Raw genomic sequence first — 26,363 nt, 5'->3', positions numbered from 1 at the left:
AAATCATTTAATGCTATAGATACCTAGAGATAAACTCCATGAAAATTTAATTTGCATTGCTCTGTTAATTCATTTGCCCCTAGGTGAAACTGTTTGTTATTTAAGCCACTCGATAACTTCATATGTTTTTTTTTTTCCCTAAATTTTCTAGGTGTTTTTTTTTACAGGTGAACAAACTGATACCACTGGATAGTTATAAGCACAGGTAAGCAATGGGAGGAAATGGGCAATGTTCCATAAAACCTTTCAATTCCGCAATCCCAATTCTAAAGTCATTTTTAAAAAAAATAAATTTATTTATTTTATTTATTTATTTTTGGCTACGTTGGGTCTTCGCTGCTGCTCGCGGCCTCTCTCTAATTGTGGCGAGCGGGGGCTACTCTTTGTTGCGGTGTGCAGGCTTCTCATTGCGGTGGCTTCTCTTGTTGAGGAAGGAGCATGGGCTCTAGGCACGTGGGCTCAGTAGTTGGGGCTTGCGGGCTCTAGAGCACAGGCTCAGTAGTTGTGGCACACGGCTTAGTTGCTCCGCGGCACGTGGGATCTTCCCGGACCAGGGCTTGAACCCATGTCCCCTGCATTGGCAGGCGGATTCTCAACCACTGCGCCACCAGGGAAGCCCCCTCATTTTTTTTTCCCCCAAAGGATTAAGCAGTCTTGAGAAAATCTGCCCTAAGAACATTCAGGAGGAGGCAACCAATAGATAAAAGCACACAGGCTAAAAATAATAAGGGATTAAAAAAACAAATACACACAGGATTCTGGTCAAACTCCAATCTAAAAGTTTATACGTAATATCAGTCTTGATCAAACTTACCTTTTTCTTGACAAGAGACGGTAATATTAGTTAGGACTCTCACTCCATGAGCTGCAATGCCCCTGTTATTATGGTAACAGCACTCTTGGGCTAATTTGACTAAATCAGAGGATCTAGGGGAAGAACCCACATTTCCTAAACAAGAAGAGAAAAGTAGTACAGATTTAATTCATTTATAGAGTTCAAAAGCAGTTCATTTTATAGGTTTATTTTTATCATTTTCAAGAGAAAATCTCTAACAATAAATTTCAACAAAATTTTCTAACTCTACCCCATGATCAATATACATCACCATTTCTTTTTCTCCTGTCAAGGTACCTAGAATAAGTATATGCTAACAGTTTTGTAATGATTAAAATCTAAAATCAATATACTTTCCCACAAAAATATTAATAAAAACTGACTAAAGAATACAGCAAAAGCCAAAACAACTATAGATTGTATCTTGGGCATTCAAATAGTCTCTCATTAAAATGGAGTCATTACAAGGCTTCTTGTCAAATAAAACCTTACACTCAAGAGAGGAGAGAAACAAAAGTTTTAAGTTTGCTGTTCCCACTTCAATTGCTGGCACATAGTTATACTGCAAAAGGTTTCTATAAGAATTTATTATTTTAGAGCTAGAAAGGACATGGGGATCATCTGATTCAACAACTATTTTTACAGAAGAAACTGAAGCCTAAAGATTTTAAACATCTTGCCATGGAGGTCATAAAACCTGTTAGTTATGCACTGGCCTTGTGCTTTACATGTTAAGTTCTATCCTACAGTTGCAGTAACTTTTAAAAGTCACACCTGAAATTCTGTAACATAAGGTTTATGTTGTGAATGTTTTTATTTATAGTAGAGAAGCTCTCAGTTATAAATGAGTGAGCTTCAGGAAGAATCAGGAGATTAAAGCTCATTCAACTTCTCAGCGGGGTCTCTCATTCCTGTCTTCCTTTCCCCTGCTGATTTTTCCATGATTCCTATCAACTGCAATCTTTTACACCAAGGGCGATCATATTTTGTGAGGTTTGAAAAGGACACTATTATAAATAACAACAGGCATAAACCAAGACTATCTCAGGCAGTGTGGGACATATGGTCACCTTATTGATTTCCAGCTTGACATAAAAGTACTAGCTTAGGTAAAACCTCAGTGCTTTTTAAATAGGCAAAACATTTGAAAGATGAACCTATGAGTTCTCTTTACAAAACCATGGAAATTGTAATTTTCTCCATTCTTTTTCTTGCCCATGTGATATGGACAATGCAGACTCATCTATAAATTTACAAACATGTTTTGGAACTTACTTTTTTCCTTTTTTTCCTCATCAAGATATTAAAGAAAACTTGGGGAAAAAACCAGAAAAACCCAAAGAAAAAAACAAAAATCATCCCCAAACCCACAAACCAGCATGACCTTATTACTAACTTTCGGGAATACTTTAAAAAATCTTTTTCCCCCATGCACACCAATACAATTTAAAAATTCATATATAATCAGGATAAGTAGATACTTCTAATTTCTACCTTTAAAATATAATATTTGTGAGCATTTTTCTATGTCAATTGTTTTTGGAATAAAATTATTATTTTCAATTTTTTTACTTAGAAACAATTTACTAAGATAAATTCACAGGGTTCAAAAGGTTCAACCAATAGCAGAAAAAGGTAGAAAGTTAGTAAGAGAAAAGTCTTCCTCATCCACCTAATGTTATATTTCTTGTGCATCATTCCAAGAGTATAAAACAACAAAAAACTTTAGCCTTAAGTCTGTTACGTAAGCAAGCTCCTCACAGGGCATTAACAAATGCATTTTGGAGTTAAATCATATTAAACGGGTAACTAGGAAAGCATTACTAAACTGGGGTAAAGTTTTATTTTAATCATTTTCCAGAAGGATAACATATGCCTAAAAGGAAGCACATGACATTTGCTTTTAAAATTCACCACCGCTTGGCCTTTGAAATACACTTACATCCAAAGGGCATTTTAAGTCAGAGACATACAAAAGCAAACCAGCTATTTTAAGCACCCTCAAAAATATTGTTTCATCCACATATAATGCAAAAAAGGGCAAATCGAGAAAAACTATAGCCTTGAGTTAAGATCAAAGATGCAAGATTTTATTACCTTAGGAATTAGTTAAGAAATCATTTTCAAAGAAATTCCTAACATATAACCATATGAAATTGAAACCTTTCCTGATTTAAAGCTTTACAGAGGAAACGACTTGAAATATCAACATGAATAAAGTATTAGCATGTTATTATATAATATTATATATATATATATATATATATATATATATATATATATATATATATATATATATAATCTCCTTCCTTCTCTTTACCTGAAGCTATGCTGAAGTAATGTTTGACGGCGATGGTCCCTGACAGCGTGGAAAGAACAGACAACATCCCAAGTTTCAAGCTGTCATAAGGAGTCTGGAGGGCACATTCACAGAGTGCCTGAAATGCAGAAGAGAAAGGAATACAGAAGTTAAAACATCAGTATACCTTAAAATTGTCTACTTGTTTTAAATTTTCTAGCTTTTTAGAAAAATTGTATCTTTTTTTCCATGATAAAAAACTTCAAACTGCCACAGCCAAGAGGAACCTTAGGAGACACATTAGCTAAATATAATGTTGTATCCTACATGGGATCTGGAACAAAAAAAAGAGACTGGGTAAAAACTAAAGAAATCAGAACAGAGTATGAGCTTTGGTTAATAATAATAATGTACCAATATAGGTTCACTGAGTGTTAACAAATATACCATACTCATGTAAAATATCAATAATTGGGGAAACTGGATGTGGGTATGTGGGAGTCCTCTGTACTACAGTCTCCAATTTTCTGTAGATCTATACCTCTTCTAAAAAATAAAGTTTATTAAAAAAAAAGTCATCATGAATGACGTTTTATTAAGATCACTATGAATTATGCCCTATTTAGTCCTCACAAGCAGAACCTCCAATATATTTTGCTTACCTGACAGATATTAGTTCATCTGTATATATGTGTGTGTGTGTGTGTATATATATATATATATATATATATATGTATTTTTTTTTATAGTAGAGTGTGTAGCATTCTATCTAGCTAATAAGTGAGTGAGCTATCTATCTATCCTCCTCCATTTCAGGTCATTTACTCTACTCTTGACTAAGGTAATCTGAAGTATTACCAAAATCAAGATGCTAGTTTTTTTTCACTGTAGTTAACCTTGAATATGTGTTCCTAGTACAGTGAGTCTTGGCTCATCCTCTATAGTTACTCTTAGGACTCTATAACATTATTGCATGTAATGTAAATGGTCAAATAACTGTCCTGTTAAATTAAACCAACTCCCATTCTCTCACAAAGACAAAGTTTCAGAAAATGAGCAAAATTGAAAGACATGGGGAACAATTAAAAATAAAATTTCAGGGACTTCCCTGGCGGTCCAGTGGTTAAGACTTTGCACTTCCACTGCAGGGGGCATGGGACTGATCCCTGGTTGGGGAACTAAGATCCACAGGCCGTACGGTGTGGCCAAAAAAATAAGAAATTTAAAAAAAAAGAAAGAAAACAGTCTTCAATAAAATAAAATAAAATTTCGGAAAGGGTTAAATAGTAAATTTAATATGACCCCAATAAAAATATCAACAGAATCTTGGGGGGAGGGGAGAACTTAGATAACCTGTTTACAAATCAGAAAATATGCAGAAAATTCTGACAAAGTATAAGGACAAACAAAACAGGCCTTACCAAATATTAAAATGTAATCTATAGGAATAAAATAAGTTTTTCCTACTTGTGGACAGAAATCAAAAGAGAACTGGTCCCAGAAATAGATTCAAATACACACAGAATTTAATATATGATAATGGCATTTCAAATCAGAGACTATTCAATACACAGTTCAAGGGCAACTGGCCAGTCATCTGGATAAAATAAAACTTGATTCTTGTTTCCTTTTTATGGCAAATAAAAAACAAAACTGTAAAAAGTACTAAGATTTAACATGGGAAAAGAAAAAGTGAAAAGATAAGTGCCAAAACTGGGGAAAAAAAATTTATATCATGTAAGATCAACAAAGGCCCAATAATCTTAATATATAAAAAGTTCTTAGTAATAAATAGGCAAGCAGCCCAAAAGAAAAATCAGTAGTTCACAGAATTTATATAAATGCTTTTAAAATATAAGATGTTAAACCTCACTCATAATTTGAAAAATTTAAATTGAGTTGCTTTCACCAATCTGATTGGCCAAGAAAAAGTTTAATAATACATAACACTGAAAACAGAGTGGGGGAAATAGGTACTCACACACTGCTGATAGAAAGCTAAAAGGGTATAAATCTCATTGATGGGTAATTGGCAATAAATATAAAAAATTTTTATATATATATATATATATCACTGAGCCCCCAAATTCTTCTTTTAGAAATTTATGTTCACAAAGGCAACTTTTTTTAACAAACTCGTCAATGGAGCAATGTAAATGGCAACAACAAAAATACTGGAAACAACTCTAACGTCCATCAGTGGGGGACTGGGAATAAAGAGAGAGTACCACACAGCTGGTAAAAGAATGAAGTAGATTTATGTGCTAATATGAGATGTTCCCCAAGATGCATTCTTTTTTTAAAAATTTATTGTATTTTTGGCTGCGTTGGGTCTTCACTGCTGTGTGCAGGCTCTTCTCTAGTTGCGGTGAGCGGGGGCCACTCTTCATTGCAGTGCACGGGCTTCTCATTGTGGCAGCTTCTCTTGCTGTGGAGCATGGGCCCTAGGCGCATGAGCCTCAGCAGCTGTGGCACTCGGGTTCAGTAGTTGTGGCTCGCGGGCTCTAGAGCGCAGGCTCAGCAGTTGTGGCGCAGGGGCCTAGTTGCTCTGTGGCATGTGGGATCCTCCGAGACCAGGGCTCAAACCTGTGTCCCCTGCAATGGCAGGTGGGATCTTAACCACTGCGCCACCAGGGAAGCCCCCCCAAGATGCACTCTTAAGTGACAAAAAGTTCTTAACATGAATAGAGTATATTTGCATTTGTACAGAAAAAAGATGGGACATACACATGCTTGCGTGTGGATGAAAAAATTCAGGAAGGATACCTAAGAAACTAGTAATAGTGATCACCTCTACAGAGAACTGAGGGAAGAGATGGAAGACACTTATATTTTGCTCACTGCACACCTATGAACTCTGTTTAATTTTTATCACGTGCATGTATACTTTTTCAATTGAAAGAAAAACTTAGTTAATAACAAAAATAGCAGCAGCAGCAAACATTACTGTGGAAGGCATGGAAATGGACTTGAAACACAAATTAGGTTTTTAGTAATGGAAGGGAAGACAGTCTATGTGATACAAACAAGAACTGGGGCAATAAGGCCAGAATATGAAGTGTTTATTTGTGGTAAGAGGAGATATATCCAAACGGGATGAAGGTTAAGAGAGAGAAATATTGAGTAGGGAAGATTAGGCCAGATTATAGAGGGCCTTGAATGTTAGGCAGAGTAATTTAAACAGGATGAGAAAGGAAAAAGGAAGCCACTGGAGAGGAATAACGTCATCTAACGTGTTGGGAAGATTATTCTGGCAATGGTAAACAGAACAAGTTAACAAAGAAAGTTGAGAGGTAAGGAGCCATCCTGTAGCTTATGGCAGTAATCCGGGAAGGTGGTGATTGGTGATGGCCTGAACTAGAACTTGGTGGCAGGAATGGAGAGGTAGAGGATAAATATGAGAGACATTTTGAAGGAGACTGCATATGAGGGAATGAACAAGAAGGATTCAATTATTATTATAAAATTTCAAAACTGATGACCAGAGAATGTTGGTTCCATTTACAAAGACTGAGAATTTATGTGGATAAACTAATTTTTGAGTAAGAACAGAAAACAGGAAGAGATATGAAGTCCAAGAGGAAATATCCACCAGGCATTTGGAATCTGAGATGTCGCAGATTTTTAACTGGAACACTCTCATTAGAATTCTGGCTTTGACGCTCACCATCGCTGTGATCTGAGCCAATTACTGAAATCTTTGAGTCTCAACTTCTTTGTCTGTAAAATGGGGGTAAAGTTTTATACAGAATTTATACACCTCTGGAAAAACATATAAAAAATTAGACACTGGTTACCACTGGGCAAAGGAGCTGAGTGGATGGCAGAAAAGTGGGAAATACTTTAATATATAGCCTTTTGAAGCATTTGAATTTTGACACATGAATATATTGGCAAAGAAAGGAAGTGAAGTTTAAAATAAAAGGTGGGCGGTGACATCTATTGTCTGTAAGATTAAACAGCAACTGAGAGTCAAAGCACTTCACAACCTCTGCAAGCTACTATGCTGGAGAGCAACTGAGCTCAGGTAAGAGGACTAGATTGTTAGAGGACGCATGCGCTTATATTAAGGGAAGCCCTCAGAGTGGCAGAGAAGAAATGGAAGAAAGAGCTTAGACTGAATTCAACTCAAAGATTCAACTCTGAGGAAAAGGGGGAGTGAAGAATCCAGAGAAGGTGCAGTTCAGAGAGTGGGAAGAGTAAGTGAGGACAGTTAAGGACCAAAGAAGGGGGAGGCTGACAGTGTCCCATGTATCAAAAGGAAAGATTTAAAGGCAGAAAAAGGCTCTGAATTTAGCATTAAGAAGAACACTGGTGATCTTTTAAGTAACTAAGCAAAGTAATAAGGAAACAGACCTATAAGCAAGTGTGTTAAAGAAAGAGTAGGGAATGAAGATATAAAAGCAGATATAGATGCTATTTTTGAAGTTCAAAAGAAAGCTTTTTTTACAAAAGAAAAAAAAAGTCATTGCCATTAGGTAACGTTACAGTTTTAATTTATTTATTTAAATACGTAGGCTACTTCCATTTATCCACTCTTTACTGCCTACATTGTTCTGCCTTGTAACTGTTGGTTTGTACTTGGGAATAAAATTATTAACCAAATAGCCCCATAGGTTATGTCCTGTATTTACACATATTCAAAATTATGTCTTATAAAGTGCTCTATGTATAACAGATATTTAACTTTTTGGAATAATCAAGAAGGTTGAGACATGTTACATAAGATGATATTAATAATTTTAAAGAAGAAAAGATTTACCATTTAAATAATTGAACAAAGAGTTAGAAAATCTATAAAATTATCTACAGTGTTATCTTCTCATTTCTGTCATTTTGCACAGTATTGGATACCTAAAATGCTCCCTGTAATTACATACTGGTTTAAAGGTCCATTAATTCAATGTACTAAGCTTAACGGAGCACATCAAAGTTCCCCAGAAATAGCACATCAGTCATATTTCAACGATGAAATATGGTTCAAGTTTCTGTTTCAAGGATGTTACCTATTACAAAATTGTTCTTACCACGACCATTTTTCAAATGAACAAAAAGGAAAAATCTAACTCTTCAAATGGAGCCCCCTTTCTCACACACCACCACTGTCACTGTCACTGACTATTTGGTCTGAATTTCTCTCTCCAGGCTGGTTTAACTCACTGCTCAACTGAGGCTCTGTCCTGAATTACTGTTTTCTGGGTCAGCTCCTAAATGGGGGCTTCTCCTCTACTCTAGAATGGGACTGGCCACTAGGGATGTGTTCCAGAAAAGCATGGCAAAAAGTTGATAATCTTCAAAATAAAGAAAAATGTCGGGCTTCCCTGGTGGCGCAGTGGTTGAGAGTCTGCCTGCCGATGCAGGGCACACGGGTTCGTGCCCCGGTCTGGGAAGATCCCACATGCCGCGGAGCAACTGGGCCCGTGAGCCAAAATTACTGAGCCTGCGCGTCTGGAGCCTGTGCTCCGCAACAAGAGAGGCCGCGATAGTGAGAGGCCCGCGCACCGCGATGAAGAGTGGCCCCCGCTCTCCACAACTAGAGAAAGCCCTCGCACAGAAACGAAGACCCAACACAGCCAAAAATAAATAAATAAATAAAGCAAACTGTCAACAAGTAAAAAAAAAAAAAAAAAGAAAAATGTCATGTTAAAAGTACTCTGTGAAGGGGATTAAGAGGTACAAACTTTCAGTCATATAATAAGTCATGGCATGTGATGTACAGCATAAGAAACATGGTCAATAATACTGTAGAAACTCTGTATGAGGACAAATGGTTACTAGATTTATTGTGGTGATCATTTCATAATGTATTTAAATATTGAATCACTATGTTATATACCTGAAACTAATATAATATTGTATGTCAACCATATTTCAATTAAAAAAAATAAACAAAAGTACTCTGCCAGAGACACAATACCTCTAAATTTTGTCTCCATTGTACTAACTACAGAAAGAAAAAAGATTATTAAAAGAGCTAATTCTCATGTTTAACTTGTCATTCCTCCTAGGATCAGGTAAGATACAATCAGAAATCTTAGGAGAGATCGAGTCAAAAATAAAATTATGCCTTTGGGAATACCCAGAACAAATAATCTTTTGCTGTGTAATAGACAGGTTGCATAAATCAACCTCTTCAGATAAGACAATAACACCAGAATAGTGTAAACTATTAATACTGATCAACACAAATGGATATTATAGCAAGACATATAAAAAATCCAAAGAGAAATACAAACAGATGAAAAAATATTTTTGTTCCTATGAAATTATTTTTGACTACCTTAACAATAATACGTATACTTGGGCCTTGATTTAGGCCCTTCCTTCCTTCAGGTTTTTAAGACATTTGGAATGAAAGTATTTGCTTTAAACCTGGAATATCTGATTACAGGTGGGAATTATAATACCTACCAACACACCCGTAAAAATAGCAATAGAATGCACACAATTTGCACCTGAAATACCAAAACTCAAAAATCAATCAGCAGTGATAAGACTGGCTGAGAGGAAGAAAGGAAGGAAAGAATGAAGAAAGAAAAGAAGGAGGGAGGAAAACCTTGAAGAAAAATAATTACTCTTGGTGACTGAGAGTAAAATTTAAATTTGAAATCAACAAGCTATTACCTTGTAAAGGTTAAATCATTAGAACTGTTTTCTTCTGCTCTATTTCAATATTTTCAAAAATACATCCAGACTTTGAAAAAATGATTATTTGACCACGTCCATTTAATTAAAATCAATATGCTCAGATTTCAGGCACAGTGGGAAAAAATTCTTTGTGGGAGAGACAAATATTTAATAACATGTATTTTCAATTAAAAAGAACTAAAGAAAAAAGCCACAAGAAAGATAAAGATAAATCAGAACAAAAAACTTCAGGGAAGATGTGGTATATTGAAGAAATACTCATAAGCTGTGAAATCAACAAAACAGTTAACACTTAAGTAACCATTAATGTGTTTGTGAAGTTCAATGCAAATATTATTTTAAAAATTTCATACGATAACTGCGTAGTATTAAAAAAACCTGGTAATTAAATTTCAGATTATTTTAACAACATACAGGGGGAGGAGGGAATGAAGGGGAGTAGAAAAGAGGAGAATTTAAGCCTGCTAAAATTTGCAATATTCCAACCACCATACTTTTCATTCTTAATAGAGATACACAAGTTCTTATATTAATATATTAAATATAGAGGTAGGTAAAGTAAGAATAATGTTTAATTACCATGCTAAAATCTTTTTAGTTCACTAGAGAATAAAGGAACAGTGAAAACTTGATCAAAATAACAAAGTAATGAAACAAAGGAAACCAAAAAGGACACATTGTAAACAGTCTAAAATAAGACTGTTTATAAAAGAAGTACAAGAACTCAGTTACATCAATAAATGTAAATAAGTTACACTACTAAAAAAGACTCAGATTAAGTCTAAAGAGGTAAATCTAATTATATGCTATTTATAAGAATCAAACCTAAATGACAGAGAAAGGTTAAGGATAACAAAATTGGCAAAGACCTGATAGATATGTGGAAAGAAAAATAAACAAGAGGCAATATTAGTATTACATAAAGAACTTGTGGCCAAAACAGCTTTAAATAAGAGAGAGGATTCTTTTACATTAATAAAAGTTCTATCTGTGGAACAAGATAGCATTAAGATTTTTAAATTAAAATGGTTACATATAAATTGGCATGAGAAGCTAATGAATATCAAAACTTCACAGATCAAAAAGAGAAACTAATTTAAGATATAGTATACTTGAGAAGTATCAATAAGATTTCATATAGTTTTATACTGAAATATATATTAACACATAATATATATATTATATATTTATCTGTATTACTTAATATATGTTACATTATATAGAAAATATACCGTCTTTTCAAATTCTACGAACTGTTTACAAAAAATTATCCTACACTGCGCCACAAAGAAACCTTAAAATTAGGAATTAATAACAAAAGGTTAGCAACAACAAAAATTCCATCTACAAATATAAAAAGGTTATCACGTCAAAAACAGAAACTTCCAGTTATAAGAAAAATAAGTACTAGGGATCTAATGCACAACATGATGACTGTAGTTAACACTGCTGTATGATATATAGGAAAATTGTTACAGTAAATCTTAAGAGTTCTCATCATAAGCAAAAAAAAATTTTTCTTGTTTTTCTTTTTATCTATATGAGATGACGGATGCTAACTAAACTTAGTGTGTTAATCATTTCATAATATTTGTAAGTCAAACCATTATGCTTAAACTTATGTATGTGATGTATGTCAGTTACATCTTAATAAATGGGATAAAAGAAGAATAAGAAAAAAGGGGATAAAAACATTATTTAAACTAATTCCATGGTCAAAGAGGAAATCAAAACTGCTCTCATGGAAACTAAAAGAACAAAATAATTTACAATACAGTCACCCCTCAGTATCCGCAGGGGTTCCAGGACCCCCCACTCCCTGCTGTGGATACCAAAATCTACAGATGCTCAAGATGTAGTATTTGCATATAAATTGCATACGCACATCCTCCCACATACTTTAAATCATCTCTAGATTACTTCTAATACCTAACACAATGTAAATGCTATGTAAATAATTGCTGGCGGGTGGCAAATTCAAGTTTTGCTTTTGGGGACTTCCTGGGATTTTTTTTGGAATACTTTTTTGAGTCATTGGTGGTTGGTTGAATCAGCAGATGTGATACAAAGGGATGATTCTGCAACCAAAAACAATGAAACACCTAGGAATATCTCAGAATATGAGCAAAATTTGTATGCTGAAAACTAAAAACCACTGATGAGAAACTGAGGAAGATTTAAATAAATGGAGAGATATGCCATGTTCATAGATTAGAAAACTCAATACTATTAAGATGTCAATTCTTTCCAAATTGATCTATAGATGCAAATACCAATCAAAATCCTAGCAGACTTTTTTGTAGAAACTGACAAATTGGTTCGAAATTTTGTATGGAAAGGCAAAGGACCTAGAACATCCAAAATAAAGAAATACAAAGGTAGGGGACTCACACTACCTGATGCCAAGACTTACAGAATTCCAAGCTACAGAAATCAAAATTGTGTGCTATTGGCTTAAGAACAGATACACTGACCAAAGGAACAGAACAGAATCCAGAAATAGACCTATACAGATAAGGTCAACTCATTTTCAACAAAGATGCTAAGGTAATTCACAGAGAAAGGATAGTCTTTTTAACAAACGGTGCTGGAACACCTGGCTATCCAAACACACCTCCATTCTTACCTTGCACCATATACAATAGTCAACTCAAAATGGATTACATAGAGCTAAATATAAAAACTATAAAACTTCTAGAAGAAAATATATGACAAAATCTTTGAGACTTTGGGTTAGGTAAAGACTTCCTAGATAAAAAACAAAAATATAACCCCAAAAGGAAAAAAAATTGATAAACTATATTTCATCAAAACAAAAAAACTTCTGTTCTTCAAAAGATACTGTATTCAAGGCACATACTGGCAGAAAATATCTGCAAAATACACATCTGATAAAAGTATTTGTATCTGGAATATATAAGGAGCTCAGTAACAAGAAGAAAACCTAAAAAAAAAAAAGGCAGCATAAAAGATTAGAGCAGGCATTTCACTAAAGAAGAGATCTGGATGACAAGCCTATAAGATGCTCAACATCATTTGTCATTAGGGAAATGCAAATTAAAACCACAATGGGATACCACTACACAACTATTCAAAAGGCTAAAATTACAAAACCATACAATAAAAAGTGCTAGCAAGGATAAAGAACAACTCATACATTGCCGGTGAGTATGTAAAATGGTACAGCCATTATAGAAAACAGTTTGGCAGTTTCTTACAAAGTTAAACATACATTTACCACACAACCCAACAATTCTACTCCTAGGTATTTAACCAAGAAATGTCCTACAAAGATCCGTACAATAAAAGCTTTATTTATAATAGCAAAAAAAAAACAAACCCCAAAAACTGGAAACAATTCAAATGTCCATGAAGCTGTCAACGGATAAATAAACTATGGTCCATATACTGAGATATTACTCAGCAGTAAAACGGAACAAACGACTGCTTCATGTAACAACATGGATGAATTATGCTAAGCATTATGTTAAGCAAAAGAACCCATACCCAAAAGGCTACATATTGTATGATTCCATTTATATTTTGGAAAGGCAAAATTATAGGGATAGAAATCAGTTCAGTACTAGTCAGGGGTTAGGGGAAAGACTGACTAGAGGGGCCTGAAGAAACTCTGGAGTGATTTGAAAATGTTCTATATCATAATTGTGGTGGTAGTTACACAACTGTATACATCTGTCAAAATTTGAACTGCATATCTAGAACTGTGTACCTAGAAAAGTTTCTGTAAATAAATTATACCACAAAATCTGACTCAAAAAGTGCATTTCAAGTTAATGGCAATGGGAACACTGAAAGTTGCAATTTATGGAATGTGGCCAACCTGCACTAAGAGAAAAATTAATAGCCTTAAGTGCTTTCATTATTTTTTTATTTTATTTTATTTTTTTTAAGAAGATGTTGGGGGTAGGAGTTTATTAATTAATTTATTTTTGCTGTGTTGCATCTTCATTTCTGTGCGAGGGCTTTCTCTAGCTGTGGCAAGCGGGGGCCACTCTTCATCGCGGTGCGAGGGCCTCTCACTATGGCGGCCTCTCTTGTTGCGGAGCACAGGCTCCAGACGCGCAGACTCAGTAGTTGTGGCTCACGGGCCTAGTTGCTCCGCGCCATGTGGGATCATCCCAGACCAGGGCTCGAACCCGTGTCCCCTGCATTAGCAGGCAGATTCTCAACCACTGCGCCACCAGGGAAGCCCTGCTTTCATTATTAAACAGAAGAATAAAAATAAATGTACCAACCACTTGAAAGGCACAAGAAAGCCATGCTTCTGGCAAGAAAAGGGGAATATAAACACAAACACAATAGTAAGAATAAAATAAAGATAAAATTTTAAACACAGAGATACTAAAAATTATAAAGGTTCTTTATACTGATACTAATGAATCTGCAAAATAAATTAAATGGAAAACAAATTATCAAAACTGATTCAAGAGGTAGAAAACTTTGATAGGACAATAACCATGTAAGTAATTGGAAATATTCTGAAAACTCTATTCCTGGAAGAAGTTCCAGGTTCAGATGGACTTATGGCACTTTTAAAGCTATACCCTTAGAAGACAGAAAATTCTTATGTCATAGCTCTTAACCATTTCAGAGCATGGAAAGGGCAACTATTTACATTGCATTTACATTTTATTTATAACTACTTACGTAATATTTACATTGTATTAGGTATTGTAAGTAATCTAAAGATGATTTAAAGTATATAGGAGGATATACATACGTTATATGCAAAAACTATACCATTTTATACAAGGAACTTGAGCATCTGAGGATTTTGGTACTCAGCAGGGGGTACTGTAACCAACGCCCCAAAGATGTCAAGGGACAACTGTATAGCAATTAAAGGAAAAAAACATGCAACCACATGAATGAGTCTCATCAGTATAATGTTGAGCAAAAGAAGTAAAAACAAACAAAACTAAACAATATTTTTAGGGAGGCATATGTATAGGTGGTAAAACTATAAAGAGCAAGAAATGATTATCACAAAGGTCAAAACAGTGGTTTCCATTGGGTGGGTATTAAGGCTTTGATCAGGGAGAACCATCTGAGAGAAGGAAGCAGGGTTCTGTGATTTTGCAGTGTTCTCTTTCTAGCTGGATGGTGGTTACATGAGTTTTGATTTACAATTATTATTTAAACTATTAAATATACATTGTACATACTTTTTTGTATGTGTGATTTATCTCAAAATAAGGTAAGAAATGAGATAGAATAATAAAATGCTCTCACTTGGTTTGGTTCCCTAAAGTGACTGAGCACATTCTCTTCTTGGATAATATGTTTAGTAGAAAAAAACACCAGAGGACAGAGCTCTCTTAATTCTTAATTAAGTCCTCTTAAGAAGCTCTCTTAAGCATATTAAGTCTCTCTGAACCCTAATTTGCTCATCTATTAAGTGCAAATACTAATTACTGTCCTTATGTCTTGGGATATTTGTGACTATCAATCATAATATACCAAAACATGTTTAGAAAATTGCAAACAAACAAACACAGCAGCTCAGTTTTCATAATCTGAAATTCAAAGGTTTTTGTTACACTGTAGCTATGATCATACCAAGAGATAATAAAATCCATGAAAGTAAGATTTATTTCTGACAATTTTCCATTTCACTTTAAACAGCACTTTTTTTTTTTTTTTTTTTTTTGCGGTACGCAGGCCTCTCACCGCTGTGGCCTCTCCCGTTGCGGAGCACAGGCTCCGGACGCACAGGCTCAGCGGCCATGGCTCACGGGCCCAGCCGCTCCACGGCATGTGGGATCCTCCCAGACCGGGGCACGAACCCGCGTCCCCTGCACTGGCAGGCGGACTCCCAACCACTGCGCCACCAGGGAAGCCCCCTAAACAGCATTTTTTTAAAAGTGGTGCATCTGTCATCAGTAATGGGTAAACAAATAGGGTTCCACTTTGAGAAAAAATAAATATAAAACATTAATTTAACCTAGGAAATGCTATAAAAGATGTCACATTAAAAGTCTAGAGACTGAGATCTGTTCTTGTATTTACAAAAGAAAACTTAAGAATGTCTTTTCCTCTGTGTGAAAAGGAGAAATACAGTTCGCTAAGTTACCCATTCAGTACCTTTCTCTAATAAATACAGTCAGCACCAAAACTGTTCTCCCTAAACTGAGTAAAGGAAACAAGAATAAAATAAACAATTTAACTGGGCTTCTCAATTAGCCTTGGTGCTGCTATGGGACAATTAAAAAGAAACTGAGAGGCACGTCTAATTCACTAAAACAAACCTAAACATTAAAGGATGCAACTTTTTCAATAACTAAGTAATATCTTTGAATGGTGACACAGCATAACTAGACTTATCATGGTGATCATTTTGAAATGTATAGAAAAAGATTACTATGTTGTATAACAGGAACTAACAGTGTTGTAGCTCAGTTATACTTCAAAAGCAAGCACACAAACAAACAAACATACAAACAAACTCATAGAAAAAGAGATCAGATTTGTGGTTACCAGAGGCACGGGGTAGTTGGATGAAAGCAGGCAAAAGGCACAAACTTCCAGTTATACGATAAATAAGTACCAGGAATGTAATGTATAGCATGATAAATATAATTAACACTGTTGTTAGGTTATGTATGAAAGTTGTTAAGAAAGTAAATCCTAAGAGTTCTTATCACACAAAAAAATATCTTTAAAATTCTTTAATTTTGTATCTGTGAGATGATGGATGTTCACTAAACTTATTGTGTAATAATTTCATGATGTACGTCAAATCATTACACTGTATACCTAAAACTTATATAATGCTCTGTCAATTTTATCTCAATAAAACTGGAAAAAAAAGAAAGGGAAAAAAAGAAAGAAGTTTTATATATTTACTTTGCCACTTCTAACTTCTGCCACCAATATCAACAATGCTCTTAGAAATTTTTTAGATTGAAACACTTAGAAAAAGACAAAGATAATATTGGGTTGGCCAAAAAGTGTCTTCCACTTGTAAGTAAAACTAAAAGACACCTTTTTCATTTCCACCAAAAACTTTACTGAACAACATATTCACCCTTTTGTGCCACTACCTTCTGTCATTTTTTAGGCAACTTCATAATTCCATCTTCCCAAAACTTTTTATCTTTTTGAGCAAAGAACTGTTCCAGGTGCCTTTTACAGTCTTCCAGGGAATTGAAATTTTTTCCATTAAGAGAATTTTGTAAAGACCAAAATAAATGGAAATCCGAAGGTGCACTGTCTGGTGAATACAGCGGATGAATCAGAACTTCCCAGCCAAGCTGTAATAGTTTTTGCCTGGTCATCAAAGAAACATTCTGTCTTGCATTATCCTGATGAAAGATTAGTCTACTGACTAATTCTAGACACTTTTTGTCAAGTGCTACTTTCAGTTGGTCTAACTGGGATAGTACTTGTTGCAATTAATCCTTTGGTCTTCCGGAAGGTGCTCATAATAGAGGACTCCCTTCCAATCCCACCATATACACATCACCTTCTCTGGATGAAGACCGGCCTTTGGTGTGGTTGGTGGTGGTTCATTTCACTTGCCCCATGATCTCTTCCGTTCCACATTATTGTACAGTATCCACTTTTCATCGCCTGTCACAATTTTTTTTTTTCGGTACGCGGGCCTCTCACTGTTGTGGCCTCTACCATTGCGGAGCACAGGCTCCGGACACGCAGGCTCAGCGGCCATGGCTCACGGGCCCAGCCACTCCACGGCATGTGGGATCTTCCCGGACCGGGGCACGAACCCATGTCCCCTGCATCGGCAGGCAGATTCTCAACCACTGCGCCACCAGGGAAGCCCTGTGTTTTGTTTTGTTTTTTAACATCTTTATTGTAGTGTAATTGCTTTACAATGTTGTGTTAGTTTCTGCTGTATAACAAAGTGAAATCAGCTATACGTATACACAACTTGTTTTAATAACGGAATGTTTTTGTTACGTTTAAGTAGAGAATCGCATGTGGAAATATAACTTATGTGAAACCCAAACATCAAAGCGATTAACATAACCAAGCTGGTGTAAATGATTTTCAATGCTTGATTGGATATTTTGAGTATGTCAGCTATCTTCTGTGGGGTATAATGTTGATTGTTCTCAATTAATGTCTCGATTTGATGGCTATCAACTTCAACTGGGGTATTCAACCATGGAGCAACATCCAGCGAGAAATCTCCAGCACGAAACCTCACAAACCACTTTTGACACATTCAGTTAGTGACAGCACCTTCTCCATACACTGCACAAATCTTTTTTTGCGTTTTTACCTTTCTTGAAATAATAAAGCATAATAGGTCAAAAATGTTGCTTTTTTCTTCCGTCTTCAATATTAAAATGGCTACACAAAAAGTCACCAATTTTGATAAGTCTTGTATTAAAAGTATGCTGATATGACAGCTGTCACATACAATCTAACAAAATTGTTTCAAATGAAGTTAAAGACAACTAAGTGCCACTAGAGCGATCTTACAGAAAAAAACCAAACAAACATTTTGGCCAACACAATATAAAAATGTAAAGCAAAACAATATGCTCTATTATAATGCTATATTATTTTTCTATATAAAATATTAATGTTCAAAGTTCTGCATACCTGAATGTTTTCCCTACTCCAAGTATGTGGTGTTTTACTGGCAAGTAATTTCAGATCTTGAATAGCAAGTCTCTTTACTGCTTTCCTGGGGTCATTCTTCAAATACTGCAATAGAAGCTGAATCTACAAAGGAAATAAGTCACTCCATGAATGACACTGTCACTGAAATTATCATTAGGGATGCAGTGTAAGTTAGTGAAACTTACATTTGAGACAGGGCTCATTTCGAATTACAGCCCTGTCATTTATTTGCTATGTGCCCATGTTTGGGCCTCTTTCTCCTCTTGTATAGAAATATACTATTATTTAACTTGCAAGGTTCCAGCACAAGACCTGGCCTCAAACACTCAATTCTTCCCTTTTTTTTCCCCGCCAACTCCATGCTCTGCCATGTACCCCCACCTCCCCCTCATTTCTCTCAAGGCTCCTAAGAATCAGCACTATGAACAGAGGAAAAAAGCAAGCAAAAGGAAATGAAACCTTCTCTGATCTTTATCAGAGAAAGGGATCTTAATGTTATCAAAACTTATGGGTTACTTATTTTTTAGTGTATACTTAATACGCAAGTTTATTGAAAAGGCAGTTAAAGAAAATTGAAAATTACCTGCTTAGGCGTATCAACCAAAGATGAAGCTGCAAGCAGAGTAAAGGTGTGCAAAGAAACAATCACCATTTTGTTGGAAGGATAGGATGTGACTAGCTGTTGTAATAGCTCACGAGCACTGGACGCCAATATTGCATCATGGTGCATGTGCTGCAGGATAGGGATCAACTTCAGCTTCAAGTCTACTGGCGTGGCTAGACCTAGATACAGAAAGAATGCTTAGAACCTCTGATCATCATCCTGGATAATAGTTCACATTTAAAAGGTCTGATTCAATTAGCAAAATGACCATTTAAAAACAAATAGTGGGCTTCCCTGGCGGCACAGTGGTTGAGAGTCCCCCTGCCGATGCAGGGGACACGGGTTCGTGCCCCGGTCTGGGAAGATCCCACATGCCGCGGAGCGGCTGGCCCCGTGAGCCATGGTCACTGAGCCTGCGCGTCCGGAGCCTGTGCTCCGCAACGGGAGAGGCCACAACAGTGAGAGGCCCGCGTACCGGAAAATAAATAAATAAATAAATAAAACAAGTAGTATACTAGTATTATGGTTATAACATTAAAGCTAATTATATACTAGAGCTAATCAACAAGTTCAATAGGTTCTTTTCAAAAGTATGTATCCTAACATTAAGTTGTGGGTGCTTATTAAACTACATGCTGATAGTAGAAAATGCCTTTAAAAGGCACAGTAGAAAGCAGTCATATTTGCTGCCTGTTTCTTCCCAAAGGATACTAAAAGATATACACATACATGTATACATATACACATGTATATATACAAACTCAGTGGTGAATATTTGATTATATTTACAATTTTAATTATTTCCTTCAATTTTAAGTCATGATCAGGATGTGAACAGACTGTGTATGGAGCAGTTTTGAAACTCTCTGAACTTTTGTAGCAATGCCTTTCTTTACAGCATACAAAGCTGGAACTCCATGAGGATTAATTCCAAAGCATCTTTTCCTGTCAACATTGGAGCTACATAGACAAAAAAGTCTTTTCTATACAGCACGGCTTTGAGGTGACAGTGAACAAAAAACTGTCAATCATAAAGTACTACACATATGTCAAAAGCTAATTTATCTCTGCTGATCACTGGTTTTGCCACTTGAAGTAACTGTTAGTGGAATAAGTAAATATCATTTCAACATCCAACAATGGCTTACATCAACTAAGTCCCTTACTATTTGGCCTCTCTTTGAGTTTAGCCAAAGCAGAGAGTCCCAGGAGATGGGAGGGAGAAGAATGAGGTCAGAGCATTTACTCCCTGGTTTTCTCTCTGCAGGATCGTATCAGGCTTATCTTATTATTGTTTTGATCCTTAAGGTACTGAATGCATTTGAATGACCAGTCTATCTTTGAAACTCTTTCTCAATAGCTTCTGCTTTTTCACACTCCTCCTGGTTTTTGTCCTTTCTCAATCTCTTTGTATTCTCCTCTTTATCCACACTTTAATTTCTGGTATTCCTTGGGCTTGGTAATATATTATCTTCTTACCCTATGTACTTTCCCTGAGTGAGCTTATATAAACCCATGGCTTCTATTACCAGCTATATGCTTTTAAAGACTGCCTCCCCCTCGCCTCCCTGCTCCCTGAACTTCAGATATGTATATCCCATTACCTCTGGTCATCTCCAATGGGATGTCTCAGATGTATTTTATACTTAATACAGCCCAAAGAGAACTTCTGATCTTTGCTACGAAATTGCCCCTCCAACTTTTCCCATTTCAGGATATGACAACTCCATCATTACAGCTCCTCAGAACTTGGAGTCTTTCTTGATTCCCTTATTTCTCTCACACCCACATCCAAATTTATCAACAAATCTTGTTGGTTACAATCTTCAAAATATAACCCAAATCTGACTGTCTTTCCACCTTCATTGCTATCACATTGGTCCATTTCCACCACCATCTCTTGACTAGACCATCGCAAAAGTGTCCTAAGTATTGTCTCTACTTAGGCCTTTCCCCATGGCAGACTCCTGTCGCATATCCCCCCCTTCTCCTCTGCAAGTCTATTCTCAATCCAGCAGTCAGAGGGACTCTTTGTGTTTACAGATATTTTTACTGAAGGCTTAGGGAGACTCAAGATTTTACTTTGCAGAAACACAAGCAGCTTAAAATTTAATTTAAGGATACTTTATTCCTAAAACTTGCTCACCACTTCTGTATCTCGAACTCCAATCTTCCTCCACCTTGCCCCCATTCCTACCCCTGTGTTTTTCTCCCTGTCTCTCTTTCTACCTCCTAATTCCTGTTCATTTACTTTCATTTTAAATTTATTTGTTTTTATTTAATTATTTTTGGCTGCACTGGGTCTTCATTGCTGTGCGCGGGCTTTCTCTAGTTGCAGTGAGCAGAGGTTACTCTTCGTTGTGGTGTGCAAGCTTCTCACTGTGGTGGCTTCTCTTGTTGCAGAGCACGGGCTCTAGGCACGCAGGCTTCAGTAATTGTGGCACGCGGGCTCAGTAGTTGTGGCTCATGGGCTCTAGAGTGCAGTCTCAGTCGTTGTGGTGCATGGGCTTAGTTGCTCCGCAGCATGTGGGATCTTCCCAGACCAGGGCTTGAACCCATGTCCCCTGCACTGGCAGGCGGATTCTTAACCACTGCATCACCAGGGAAGTCCCTACTTTAATTTTTCACAGATAAAACTTATGGAACAAAAATGAATCTTTAAGTATGCATATTAATGGATTTCTACATATGAACATATCCATAGAGCCACCACTCAAGCTATACAGAATCCTCCAGCACCCTAGGAGGCTTACCTCTATAGCTTACAACAACTCCCTTGCTATTTACCATCTCTCTGGGTGGAGAGCCCCAGCAGAGGGGAACAGAAGAATGCTCAGGACCCAGTATTTATTCCTTGGCTCCTTCTCGGCAGGGTCACATCAGGTCACATCATTCTGAAGGTCAGTTTTTCAAAGTGGCCCTCTTGATGTGACTCCAGGTTCTGGTAACCACTCCCTCTCCTGTACCATAGAGGGGTATAGGACTACATCATCCCCTATAGTTTACCCTGCCCACACCTTTGTAAATGGTTGCTTCATTAAACCCTACTTGAATTATCTCAGCTCAAGTGTGACATCTGTTTCCTGCTGAGATCTTGTCTGATACAGCAGGCATTCAATAAAAACCTGCTCAATGAATGAGTGATGCTTCCTTCTAATGACAGCTTTCTGCAGGACAGCCCTTTTCTGGCAGCAGGGAAAAAAGACAAAGGAATAAACGGAAACAGGACAAAGCTCAACCACTGTATCTTGGTCTTCAATTAAGTGATTTTATTGTGGCTCCATTTCCTTTTCCATAAAATAGAGGTAGTAGTATTACCTATCCAAGTCTGCCAAATTGCACAATTCAAAGATATGCCATCTAGAAATACACAAAGAAAGTCATGTTCTCTAGAGCTGTGCAATGCTGTAACCTCAGATCTTCCTTTTATGAATATTATGAGGGTAAATGGGGTAGTACATGTGAAGCACAGTATGGAAGATGAGATTAGAATACTAAGGCTTTGTAGGCTACAGTGAGGAATTTGGATTTGAGTTTCGTTGCAATTGGAAGATACTGGAGGGACACTAGCAGAGTGAAGAGAGTCCCAGAGCTCCTAACAGCACAGCTCTCCCCCAGGTCAGAATGTTTTCCCCATAAATATCTGCATTTCTCACTCAAATATCACTTTATCAGAAGTCTTCCTTGATCAACATATATAAAACAGTAACTTCCCCCCTTCTATCCTGCCATCTGCTCTGGGGACTCTCTATACTTCTTACCGCACTTGTTCTCCACAGCACCTGATACATCATAAATTTACTTATCTGTTGCCACCACCAACCCTTCCACCATTAGAATGTAGGTTACATGAGGGCAAGGGCTTTGTTTTGTGTACTACTGTATCCTAAGAACCTAGAATAGTTCTGGCATTTAGAAGACACTTAATAAACATTATTTGAATGAATAAATGAATGAATAGTGACTAGCACACAGTAAGTACTTAATAAATGTTAGCAGCTATTATTAATATAGATCCCATTAAGTTACTTCATAATACCAAATGAAGCATACATACCTTGAATCATTTCACTGATTTTGTTACAGATTCCTACAGCAAAATCCCTTTGGAAAGAGAAAACAGCAAAATCTTTAAAACCAAACAATTAAATTTGCTTCAGTTTCCCGAGGACTTAAAAGAAACAGAACACAGTAAGCACAGGAGAAATGCAATACTCCAAATCGTAACTAAGGTCAGGTGCCAGGGGTGGGGTAAGAAATGCAACTGAAACCAAAACTCCAAACAGCAGTGGGCTTATGCCAACACTGTTCCCACATGATTTTCAAGGAAAGATGCTCTGATTTATGAGCATTGTTGCAATTTGCATTACTAAATGACACTGTCTGAAAGACTCAAGGTCACTATCTCAGTCTACAATGTTTTAGGACACACTTTTAATTAAGAGAAGCTTTCAACACACAAGCGATCACTTACGTAAACAATAAAATATATACCAAATATTCTGAATTTTAGAAAAACAGAGTAAGTATGAAGTAGTAGAAACGCAGTAGGAAATATGGATAGAATCTTACTAAGAGCCAAATTATTTAAAAGTGGCCATTTTTTTAGATTAAAGACCTAAATGTAAGACTGGATACTATAAAACTCGCAGAGGAAAACAGGCAGAATACTCTTTGACATAAATCTTTTTGGATCCATCTCTTAGAGTAATGGAAATAAAAACAAAAATAAACAAATGGGACCTAATTAAACTTAAAAGCTTTTGCACAGCAGAGGAAACCATATGCAAAGCAAAAAGACAACCTACAGAATGGGAGAAAATATTTGCAAACGATGCAACAAAGGATTAATCTCCAAAATACACAAACAGCTCATACAGCTCAATATCAAAGAAACAAACAACCCAATCAAAAGATGGGCAGAAGATCTAAATAGAAATTTCTCCAAAGAAGAAAGAAGACATACAGATGGCCAAAAGGCACATGAAACAATGCTCAACATCGCTAATTACTAGAGAAGCGCAAATCAAAACGACAATGAGGTATCACCTTACACTAGTCAGAATGGCCATCATCAAAAAGTCTACAAATAATAAATGCTGGAGAGGGTGTGGAGAAAAGGGAACCCTCCTATATTGCTGGTGGGAAGGTAAATTGGTGCAGCTACTAGGGAGAACAGTATGGAGGCTCCTTAAAAAACTAAAAATAGGGCCTCCCTGGTGGCGCAGTGGTTGAGAGTCCGCCTGCCGATGCAGGGGATACGGGTTCGTGCCCCGGTCTGGGAGGATCCCATATGCCGCGGAGCGGCTGGGCCCGTGAGCCATGGCCGCTGGGCCTGCGCATCCGGAGCCTGTGCTCCGCAACGGGAGAGGCCACAACAGTGAGAGGCCCGCATACAGCAAAAAAAAAAAAAAGAAAAGAAAAAACTAAAAATAGGGCTACCATATGATCCTGCAATCCCACTACTGGGCATATACCCAGAGAAAACCATAATTTCAAAAGATACATGCACCCCAATGTTCACTGCAGCACTATTTACAACAGCTAAGACATGGAAACAACCTAAATGTCCATCAACAGATGAACAGATAAAGAAGACGTGGTATATATATACAGTGGAACATTACTCAGCCATAAAAAAGAATGAAAGATGCCATTTGCAGCAACATGGATGGGCCTAGATTGTCATACTAAGTGAAGTAAGCCAGATTGAAAAAGACAAATATGATATAGCTTAAATGTGGAATCAAAAAAAATGATACAGATGAACTTATATACAAAACAGAAATAGACCCGCAGACATGGAAAATAGACTTGTGTTTACCAAGGGAGAGGGGGAGGAGGGATAAATTAGGAGTTTGGGGTTAACATATACACACTACTATATATAAAATAGATAACAAATAGGACCTACTGTATAGCACAGGGAACTATACTCAATATTTTGTAATAACCTATATGGGAAAAGAATCTGAAAAATAGATATATATATGCATAACTGAATCACTTCGCTATACACCTAAAACTAACACAACACTGTAAACAAACTATACTTCAATTTAAAAAATAAAATAAAAATTAAAAACAAAGTAGGCATTTAAAAAATATTATATATGTGTAAAGTATTTTCCAAGGCGTTGCTTTTGAGTCTGTTGCAATTGAAGTATCACTGAATGTTGCAAAAGTTATTAATAACATGAATGTTTGGGATAAAACATATAACATGTAAGGAAATATGACACAGATCATATGATCTAACTTGGCTCTTTTAGTCATGATAAATTATACACAGGGCATGGAATACTTCCCCTCTGCAGTTCAGATGTCTATATAAAACATTTTCTGCCATTAAGATACTATTTAATATTCTCTGACAAAATGGAAAGCACACATTAAGTACACAGTGGTTGTCTGCAGGAAAAGTACCATGCAGTCATTTGAGTTTCGAGATGAACTACCCATTTTTTTCATGAAATTCCATAATTATTCAGAGTTGGCTATTTGCAGATATTTTCTAAAAAGATGAATAAAGTAAGCTTGTAACTTTAAGGAAAGTAACTGGGAAAATTTTTTGCCAATCTTAGCTTCTAAGCAAAAATTAGCATTTCAGAAAACTTGTATCTGTCACCATGAGCTTGACAGCTTAATATTTAAAGACCTTCCGATGAGATCAGTGGTGATAGTAATAAATGTGATCCTTTGATATTTTACAATGAAAAAGGTCAACATTTGGAAGACCTGCATAACACAGTGAACCAATATTTTCCAGAAGACCAATATCTAAGTTATAAAACCATACACGGGTAAGAGAGGCCAATGGCTCTCAATGTAACAGTACATATTCACTGGTGGTTTTAGAGTTCACAGGGCAATTAACGTTTAAGAACCAACACTTTTCTAGTTTTGGTATAGTATCAAAGAAAAACATCCATAATTACCTATAAAGCCTTTAAAAACACTCCTCTCTTTTCCAACTATATATCTGTGTGAGGCTGGATTTTTTTCACATATTTTAACCAAAATAACATTGCAACAGAAACAGTGAACACAGAATCAGATATGAGAATCCAGCCAGACATTAAAGAGATTTGTAAAAATGTAAAATAAGGCCACTCTTCCCACAAAATTGATTTTTGTTTTCGAAAATAATTATTTTCATAAAGGTATTATGTTAACATATTAAGAATTTGTTACTTTTTAAATGAACTAATAAATATTTTTAAAATTTAGGCATTTTCATTCTAATACAGTAACTATCAGTTGATATAATAATCCATATAAACAAAAAAAGCTCTTTGAGGACTTCAATAATGTTTGAAGAGTATAAAGGGATTCTGATACCAAATAGTTTCAGAACTACTGCT

General features: G+C 36.1%; 1 protein-coding gene across 2 annotated transcripts in view; it reads right to left on the bottom strand.

Annotated features, from left to right (window-relative positions):
- INTS7 (integrator complex subunit 7) overlaps nucleotides 1–26,363 on the bottom strand; it is a 96,736-nt gene that overhangs the window by 53,840 nt on the left and 16,533 nt on the right. For both annotated transcript variants that reach the window (XM_082612722.1, XM_082612723.1), the window contains 5 exons: nucleotides 23,057–23,103; nucleotides 18,979–19,178; nucleotides 18,375–18,497; nucleotides 3,156–3,273; nucleotides 815–949 (listed from right to left, as the gene is read on the bottom strand). In XM_082612722.1, the coding sequence (XP_082468848.1) occupies nucleotides 815–949; nucleotides 3,156–3,273; nucleotides 18,375–18,497; nucleotides 18,979–19,178; nucleotides 23,057–23,103 (623 nt within the window). The remainder of the gene's footprint in view (nucleotides 1–814; nucleotides 950–3,155; nucleotides 3,274–18,374; nucleotides 18,498–18,978; nucleotides 19,179–23,056; nucleotides 23,104–26,363) is intronic.

Source organism: Mesoplodon mirus (assembly GCF_964341445.2).
Source record: "Mesoplodon mirus genome assembly, chromosome: 3".
Classification (NCBI taxonomy): Eukaryota; Metazoa; Chordata; class Mammalia; order Artiodactyla; family Ziphiidae; genus Mesoplodon; species Mesoplodon mirus.
This window is presented reverse-complemented; position numbering and strand designations above follow the sequence as displayed.